This window comes from Suncus etruscus, chromosome 1, assembly GCF_024139225.1.
Source record: "Suncus etruscus isolate mSunEtr1 chromosome 1, mSunEtr1.pri.cur, whole genome shotgun sequence".
Lineage (NCBI taxonomy): Eukaryota > Metazoa > Chordata > Mammalia > Eulipotyphla > Soricidae > Suncus > Suncus etruscus.
In genome coordinates, this window is record NC_064848.1 from 43,481,160 (window position 1) to 43,491,310 (window position 10,151).

General features: G+C 34.1%; 1 protein-coding gene across 1 annotated transcript in view; it reads right to left on the reverse strand.

The window, feature by feature from the left end:
- The window catches only part of BNC2 (basonuclin 2), a 333,090-nt gene extending 323,213 nt beyond the window's left edge, over positions 1–9,877 (reverse strand). Inside the window, 1 exon segment of the mRNA XM_049769330.1 lies at positions 9,767–9,877. Coding sequence (XP_049625287.1) covers positions 9,767–9,862 — 96 coding nt within the window. The 5' untranslated portion in view covers positions 9,863–9,877.
- Positions 9,878–10,151: the final 274 nt, after the last annotated feature.

Below are 10,151 nucleotides of genomic sequence, written 5' to 3' on the forward strand. Positions count from 1 at the left end.
CAGTCACATGATTACTCTTCAATAGTGACCAAAAAAACCTAGAGAACCAGAGACAGCTCAAATGACTAAAACACATGCCATGGATGGCAGAGATCCAGGTTCAATCCCCTGCACATCATAGACCTTTAAAGATCCACCAACAAAGGAATCCCAATGAAAAGAGAAATGACCAAGAAGGTAACTGAGTCAATGTGAGGTTTGAGTCAAATAATCTCATGTTGGCATTTTTACCCTGCTTATTTAAAAAGTGCAGTTTTTCACTGGTTGGAAGTAACAAATCAAAAAGATTACAATTAAAGTCTTTTCCAGTGAATGAACTCAACTGCAATTGATCCAAAAATTATGATCAAGGTACAAAAATGGTTAATAAGAATGAGAATCTCACTAAAATGAGGTTCTTTATTCTTTTTAAATGAGGTTCTTAATATGGGAATTCCTTTCTAGGAGTGAGCTATCCTAACACTGTGCACTTGACACAACTTCTACACTCAACACATTTAGAAATAAATTACTTAATTCTCACAACCAACCAACGAAAAGATTTCTCTCAGCATGTCTGTATACCAGGCATAAATGAACCAACATAGAATAATATCTGATTTATAATGTTATCCATAATAAAACAGTAAATCAAAAATATATACTGGGATTTTGACTTTGGAATTTTCTGTTATGCCAATATGAATACATAAAAAGAATTTTATAAACTATATACATGTATGTGTGCAGATATAGGTATGGATCAAGGATAAAGATATATTTATAAAGATAGACCAATACCAGATAATCAAGCTGATTTGTAGTTGGGTTCTGATATGAGTTAGGAGGAGATGTTTGCAGACATTCTCATTCAAGGAAGAATTTTAAAAAGACATTTACTGTGTAATTATTCTCATGTTTCCATTCTTGTAAGAGGCTTTTTAATCATTTTGACTTCTACTAGGTAGAAACCACAATAATGGGCAGCTTTCCTTACCTATGTTTAATTAGGTACTCATCAGAGCTATCCTAATAATTTAAGCCAAAAAAAATCATTAAAATTTCACAGGCAAAATTTAAAAAATATTAAAATGATGCTATTGGAGGGACTCATTTTTATATCCATTTTTCTGAAAGTAATTCTTTTTTGGCATATAAACTATTTACTATCCTACATTTTTTCTTTTCAAACACCAAGTTCAGACAGATATGAAATGTAACTAGTAAAGAACTGTCTAAAACAACCACAGAAGACATCTTAATCAAGTAGAAAAATGACACTCTCATACAAGCAATTGTAATATTACAAACTATGTTTTCCCATGTAGTTTATTGTTTAATTGTTTAATGTTAATTGTTTATTGTTTAATCAGGTCAGTTTTAACATTATCTCCTTTTTATTCAGTAATGAGTTTTAAATATTCTAAATATAAAGTAACAATGATTTTTCCTCACTCAATGTATACTCAATGTTTTAAATTTCAATTTCCTAATGCTATCCCATTATTACTCAGGCAAATCCATTCATTTTTAAATGTTTCAGTTAACTCACTAACTGCTGTTGATGTCATTCATACTTTTGTCAAACTGAAGAGAAACTTTACTTTTTCCTTCAAGAAAATATCCTCATGTAAGTGTATAACTAATAACAAATCCATGAATTATTTTTTTACAAAGGAAACAGAAAAACTCAAAGCTAAGAATCAAAATGAGCTTCCATTCAACACCATCATGCTCAGAATGATAAACTTAGGCTCTTACTTAAAGCCCTACATAGAGAAACTGAGCAGTCCTTCTGTCAGATGGGGTGTAAAAGACCCCATCTGAGCTGAAGGTGGCACCTCTTTCCCAACCTTTGCAGGAATAATTTATTATCAAAAAGTTATCTCACTCAATTACTGTTACATTTAATTTTTACTTTAATCAATTCCTTTATATTGGGCAAAAAGACCCTCTAACAGGAAAAATTCAAAGAAAGAGATCAGGTAAAACAGTTTTAAAAAAGAAAGCAGGTTCTTAAGAAATTTTAAAACAGACTAACCATGTATTTGGTCATTAAGTAATTTGGTTCCAATCAAACATAAGGGATATTTAAATCAATCACTCTTAACAAATGCTGAAAACAATAGCAAAATAAAATTCACTCCAAAAATAATGAGTAAATCAGATGTCAGATATGCTCTAGAGAATCAATGTCCCAACAAGCATACCTTTTTCCTGGTTTAGGATTATTCACTTACTTATCGGAGAGAAATGAAAAATGATGAATTTAATTAAAGAAAAACAAAAGAATAGTATTTTGTTGTTAAAGGATCAATTCTTTTTTAATTGGAATGATGATTAATATCTGAGGACTTTTATTTCTAAGCTAGCCAGTCTGACTAATGTGTTGTTTTTCCACAATCATTTCCATTGAGGAAGATTCTGTGAGTGAAAGAATTATACAGTGCTTACTCTCTTCGCCTGTTCTTTGACTTTATAGCATGAAATGTTATGGAGAGTATTTGGACAAAATGACAATACACATGGTCCTCAACCAAATAAGTTCCAGTCATAAATTTTTAACCTTAGGGTGTGAATGTACACTATGAAATTTGCGAGGCTTCCTAAGGGAATGTATGAATTAAAAAAAAATCAATACTTTTATTTTTCCTATTCTCTAAACTTACTTTTAACCTGGGGAGCAAGAAGGCAGTCTAGATCATGCTCAGAAAGATGTGGGTAGCATGCATGTCACAGCCTCAGGCATTACTTTGGACTGTCATCTACACATATTAAAACTTCTTAAAGCTTAGGGCCTGAGTGATAGCATAAAGGTAAGGCATTTGCCTTTCATGCAGAAGGTCATCGGTTCGAATCCCGGCGTCCCATATGGTCCCCAGTGCCTGCCAGGAGCAATTTCTGAGCATGAAGCCAGGAATAACCCCTGAGCACTGCCGGGTGTGACCCAAAACCACACACACACACACACACACACAAAAAAAAAACATTAAAAATAAAACTTCTTAAAGCTTGAGTTATTCACAGTGTAGTTTTATTTTAATGCCATTATTCTTACATGTTTATTATTTACTTGTGTATCTTATGCAGGAAAATGTCCCTCTTTTAAACAATATTTTGATTGTAAGGATTTAATGTCTGTTATTCTTAAACTATGTCTCATTTCTTTTATTTCTATAAAGCCTAAAAATAGCTGTCAGAGTTCCCTGAAAAGGTCTTTGATACTTCTCTCTCCCTCTCTCTGGCCCCCTTCAGTAGAGGATCAGCAAGCAAAATGTGGAAGCCAGCTGTATTGCAGAGAATAAAATGGCATCAGCCTTGGCAGACAGGAGTAAAATCAATCATTTCCTATGATCCCCCAAAATCTTTGACCAATGCCTAGAGAAAGGTGGTTATGTAGCAGCAAAAACATGCCACTAAAGGTATAAGATTTTCATGGAGGGAAGAAATCTTTCTGCTCATATAACAAACCAAGCACCAAACCTCATGTGAAAGGAAATCTTGGAACCATTATATCTCATGTACTTTGGATAGTGACAAGCAAGGAGTTCCAGAGAAAGTGTCTCTCTGAAAATAATTCCATGATTTACTCTGCTCTCCCCATTCCCACTACAACAACATTCCCTGGAAACACTCTGTGAGGATAAAAAGAGTTAGTTCCTATATCAACCCAATCACTATTATGTAACAAGATAATAAAAGCACATTCTAGTCTCTTCAGTCACTACTTCAAATTCATATATATTTTAGTCTACATTTACAAACTCTGAAAATATCTTTTTTGGCTGTACACAGTAATTTAGCTATCCGTGTTTATATAGCAAATCCTCTCAAAAACTTTCACAGCTTGGTAAGAGCAAATGAGCAGTGTAACTTTCTTCAAGTGAGTGCGTGTAACGTTGTGAGGTAGGAAGAAAGGAGGACTAGAATTTTGTTTTTCATGAAGTGGATGACGCCAACTTGCTATCTGTAACGGTCTGTTCCTTTGGAATTAGCTCCCTGTGTCACAACGACCTAGCAAACTTGAATGCTTTCACTATCACGGGAGCCTGTGCAATCCTTGCTTTGGCTGTGACCCATTCACATTTGCCCCAACTTCTCCAAGATGCCTTACTCAGCATCTAATTAGTTAGGGAGGATTTGCCGAGGCTCTTAACCCTGACACAAGAGTGGGAGTATGTGCTGCTGTGGTAGCCCAAATCTGTTCTATCACTACATTAATCAGATTTCCATAAAACCATGCATGAATAATTGGATTTATTAGTAAATGTGAAGATATACTCATAAATGTGATTATTAAAACTGCCTACAATTGTAGATGTCTGCACATTTAAGGGGCTTATTTTTTTACTCTGGTTTTTTGATTCACCTTAGCCAAAGATTTTACAAATACTACAAACATGCAGTGCCAGTTTACTGCATGAAAAATATGAGATAATTCCTAAATGATCACCTAACATGTCCTGAGATATACCTGAAATATGTACACAGGTTTTAGGTTATACCACATACCACTCTGAGAATGGATTGGTGCATACATTATTGTAGCAACATATGTGCTAATATAATATAATATATAGTATATAAACTACTACTTTACTTAACAATGTCTTTAAAACATATTTATCCTCTGCCCTCAAATATCCTCCTTCCCTCCAGTCCACAGTAAGCACTCACCTGTTATAAACTCTATCTTTTAAGTCGGTATGTTATGTAGAGACTCTAAAGTATAGGCCAACAGGTAGACACCTCTGCTAAAGCTTGAATTTAAACTATTATCATTTATATTCTATTTTAGTGTGACTTTCACAGAATGAATTTTTTAAAAAATTTTTTATTGAAACCCAGGTGAATTACAAGTCTTTCACAGTTATATTTTAGGTATATGGTAACAGGGAATATGGGCAATTCCCCACCACTGTTGTTCACCTCCCTTCGCCCCTGCACAGAATAGATTTTTTTTAAGAAATATATTGTGTGTGTATGTATATATATATATATATATATATATATATATATATATATATATATATATATATATATATATATGATTAAATCTTCAAATAAAACATACTATCATTTAAATTAGAGTTGGGAATTAAATTAGAGGTAACAGCCCAGTAATTCAACAGGCTATAATTACATGCTCCCAAATATAAAATAAGTATTTTAGATCAAGACCATACATTTAATCTATTTAATCCTTTATTTTTAATAAGACATGATTATCTAAACAAAATTATAATAAAGGAAATAAAAAGAGAAGAGGAAAAAGTGTAGAAATCTAGGATGGATGATACCTTAGCATGACAGTAATTTTCAAAGATTATTAACTCTCAATTGCAATACTCAGGATTCTTATTAAATAAGGATAAAAATCCCATATTAAAATAGATATCTATGTGAATGAGATTGAGTTTAAACAAAAAATACACTGTACCTTATATAAAAGTGAAATCAATATATAATTAGGCAAGAATTAAGAAAAGCTGTGTGTGTCTCTTAAACTACTAGTACAAAGCATTCAAATTATTTGAATAGGTTGATATAGAAAGTAAGACTAAAAAAGTCATCATTTCCATTTTAAAATAGATTGATCAAACTGAAACTATTTGTATAGAAAGAAGTAAGACTACTGGGAGAAAAATTCATATTGAACATGCTTTTAAATGTTTTTCAACAAGGTTATATATTTCTTACAATTTGTCATTTCTCTAAAATGTACTAGATTTTATATTAATAAGAAAGTTTGATTTACTGCCATATCTCTAGTGAACAGATGTTCTGTATTAATGTAAATTGTTGATTTAATTTTTAGCTTTCTGGTTTGCCCCTCACCTATCTCGGAAATGATTTCTCTGGTGATAACTAACACATCATGCTAATGAGAAAATCTAATGCACAATAGAAAAATGTCACTATTAATAATATTTGCATGAAGTTAAATAAAGCAACTGTAAGAGAATGTCAGACAGTTGTTCTTTAATAAGAAACAGTTTCACAATGAAATTATGTTGTTAATTTTGTTACATCATTGGGTGAATCCTAAATTACTACATAATGATGCAGTCATTTATAATTCTAACTTAGGATTTCACTTATGTCTGAAAAGAGACATTATTAAGGGATCTATATCTCAAACTGGTTAAATATACATTACAAGTAATAAATGGTAAAATGTTCCTAGTTGTATATAAAGTGCATGTTAGAGTCATTCACCTGCTATGTTTTCATTTCTTGAGAGATTTTTAAATGTATTAGACTACTACATTCCTTAGGGTGGTTTCAAAAAAGGTCTCCAAATGCACAAAATATTTTTAAAAAGAAAAAAACTCTTAATGGCTAATTTTTAAAATCTCCAAAAGCAAACTTTATACTTTATTAGATTGAAATAGGCATAATAATGTTTAGACTCTAGCAGATTACAGAGAAGATGAGCAAAAGATTTCTGGTCATTCTCTGCCTGTCACTGATCAAAGTGACACAAAGAACAACTCCCTTTCCAAAAGTCAAGAGTCATGTTTTTTAAGATAATCAAATATCTATCTGCCTGGAGAAAATTAACTTGCTGTTGAAATACCATACTTATATAAGGAAGAAAATAAAGAGCCAGAAAAAATGCGTATTTCCTATCTTTCATTTTAGAGAAACCCATTTAATTTTTCCATATCTAAATGGATGTGAAATTCTCATAGTCCATGATGTCTTTTGGTTTGTATTATTGACTGAAAAATTTATATACAAGCTGACATAATTTTGTTTTTAAAAAAGATAAAGGTTTTCTTATGTACTTATTTTCTAATTTACTTACAGAAAACAAAACCTAGTTTATGAAATTTCAGTAGCCATGATCTATTTCCAACTGCAAGTTTTACTGTAGCTAAAATAACACAGATGGTGAATTCTTTATAAATGAGCTTAGAAACCTATTAGGATCTGTTTTTTAATATTTAAAGAAATCATAAGGCAAATATTGTGTTTATAAAATTACAGAAACTTTTACATCAAAAGTTATACCCAATAGATTTAATTCAGTTCATGTGCTAAATCAAATTTGCCTTAGAAATTAAAATAATCAGGATATAGAAGCTCTTTATTATTTAACATGAAGTATACATAACTATGTAAGCATGATTAAAGTAAATAAACTTTTACCTGAAGTAAGATAAAAGATAACTTAATGTATATACTAGTATTTCTTTTAACTGTTGAGTTCAATAAACAGTATTTCAAGGAAAGTGTTTTTCTTACACGTACACACATTCATATTCTTAACATTAACACTTAATAAACTCTATAGGTAAGGAAAATAAATATATTAACTATAACAAATACATTTTTTTATTTATTTTGAATGAGTTAACGCAATGCTTAAACAAACACAAAAAGAACCCTGAGAGGAAGGAAAAAAGCATGCAAACTCATACCCCTTTCTACATGCTTTCAAAAAATGCACAGGAGGTAAACATTTGGTAACCATGATAGAAAAAGGTAAAGAATCATAAACTAGAAGAAAATCAAGTGTTAAAAAAAACATAATTAAAAATGATATTATGATTGCTATATTCTCCCTTATTGTACTATTCCACTTAGTAAACAAATGGAGCTGATATTATAGTTTTACCAGCATCTATCATGTAAAAATTACTTCCTTCTATTTCTACTCTCTTCACACTGTCACAGATGCTCACAAAGGTACATATGCAACGCTGAAACATTTAAAATATCCACACGTCAAACTGTTGGATAAGAAACATAATAGTTTAGTTATACAAGTGTTTCAATTTCAAATTATTTCCCTAATATTTATCAATCATTCATACAATTTACTTTTTCTTTCTTTTTAAGTTCAAATGTTCCCCATGACTTAGTCTGCTTAGATTCAAATCTACTTGAAAAGGGGCTAGTGCCAAAGAAGCAATCTAACACCATCTATGTGGTTCAATAGCCATTTATCAATTGATCATTATCTCTATCTGGTTTTATTAACTCTTTTCTAGCTAGAGGGAGACCTAAGCCAATTTTCCCTTTCCAACATTCTCTCTCTCTCTCTGTCTCTCTGTCTCTGTCTCTCTCTCTCTCTCTCTTTCTCCACTTACTCAAGAAAAACCCTGATGTTGATATGCAATTTTCAAAGTGCAGTATAAGTTATTTGGTACTAAGATCTGTAAAAACACAATGTTCAAATCATGAAAAAGTCACTCAGGCAGGGATAAACTTTCAGAAGCACACCTCTCAGAAGCAGTCTACAAAAACAAGGTGTATTTCTGGAAGGAAATGAACTTTTTAACTTTCAAGAATTAGAAATTGCACATAAAGAGTTGCTTATTGGTTTTCTGTTGATTGTGCCTAAACCCCAGCTTACTGTATCAGCAGTAATCAGGGTCCCTCTACAGGATATGTCAAAATACACCTGATTCACGTGTGTTTATCCTCTCTACTACTGTATTAAAACTGTTTGCTAACTAAAGGTTATCAAATCCTGCCTTCTGTAGAATACCTTTCGCACATCTATTTCTAAATGTGTGGTTTATCTCTGGGAAAATTTCTTTCCTTAGTTAAAAGGCTTTAACATCTAATGAATTCAGTCAAGTATTTCATTCTCATAAACTTTGACAAGCAAACCAGATTTTTTCTTAAAAAAAAATAAAAGGCAGTTCAACATTAAAAATATAAAAACAATCTATCTTAACCATCTGCTCAAAATTCATGTCTATGTGGAACAGTTTTATGCTGTGTGGATAATACTCTTGCCTTTGTGTGGGTTTGGTGTAGGTTTTTGAAAAAAGCAAGAGGTGTCTAGGAGGGAGGCACCAGGGAACTTCCCTCCCTCGCTTGAGCACAGTCCAAGAGGAAAGTTTCTGGGTTGTTTCCCTTAGCTTCCTCTCTTCCTCTCTCCCTTTCGGAGCCGAGCCGCTGAGCCAGCAATTGTGCAAGAGGAGCCGGGCGCACTGGGTGCGTAACACCGAGCGCTTGGTACGAGCTGCTGGCTCCGATGATTAATTATCAGTTGCCGCTGGCCTCACACGAACACATCGGCATCCCCGGCAGAGCCAGCACACCCAGCGACCGCCTGCCGGACCGAGGAACTGAGGACCGGCTCTGGGGCAGGGCTCTGTAGCTGCGGAGGAGTGTGAGTACACAGCGGGGACTCTGCTGGAACCGGTGCCGGTGGGGAGCTCAGGGCGAGCCAAGAGACAGGCGGAAGAGCGGAAAAGCGGACAATCTGCAACGGAGCTGGGACGGACCAGCAAAGCAGCTTGCCACTCATGCTGCCTCCTCTGCAACCCTTCGGCTTTTGCTACGATCTCAGCACAACCTCCTCTTTCTAGTCTGGTCCATCCAGGTCGAGCTGTGCCCAGGCATATGAAGTCAGGCGGGCTGTGCTCAGGAGCCCCTACGTTTTGACTGATTGGAAAGCTACTCAAGCCAATACTTCAGTGAAGTGATTAATACAAACAGAAAGATACATTTGCTGGGTGCTCGCTTTCAAAAAAAAAGATTAACAGAAAGCAAGTTAAATTTTTCCCAGGACCTAGGCTGCACTGTGAAACTTTCAAATTGCCCTTGGCTTTCTTTTACTTCTGTATCCTTTCCCCCCTTTTCTTTTAAGGAGCCCTTAGGGAAACCATGAAGTAACCCTGCACATTCCAGGAATACTGTTATGACAAAACAGAGCCTAGTATGAAGTGATCAAGTTTAAGAAATATATATAACAGAAAAATAACAGAAACGAAAGTACAAATAACAAAGCTTGCTTTTAAAAAAATATATGAAAGTAACTTACCTGTTGGGACATTCTGAATAAGAGGTTAGTATCAGCGTTTTGCCATGTCCCCATGAACCCTGGTTCAGCCGTAGTCGTTCTGGTTCCGAACTGCATGGAGTTGTCAGTCCAGGAGTCTCTTAGAGTCAAATCTCTTGCCCTCTTTGGCTCTCTGTCTCTGTGTGTGTCTCTCTCTCTCACATCCACTTCTGCCTCTTCTGACTGAAAAGTGAAGGTGGATTTTTTGAGCCTCTTGGCAGCCAGTAGCAGGAGTATAGTGTAGTTAAGAAGCTGACTGAAGAGTGCATTTCATTTGGGAAGGGGGAGATCTGGGGAAGGGAGGGGGGTCAGAGCTTCTTTCGCACCTTCTGCACAGATACCCCTATCATTTATGCATAGATTGTGA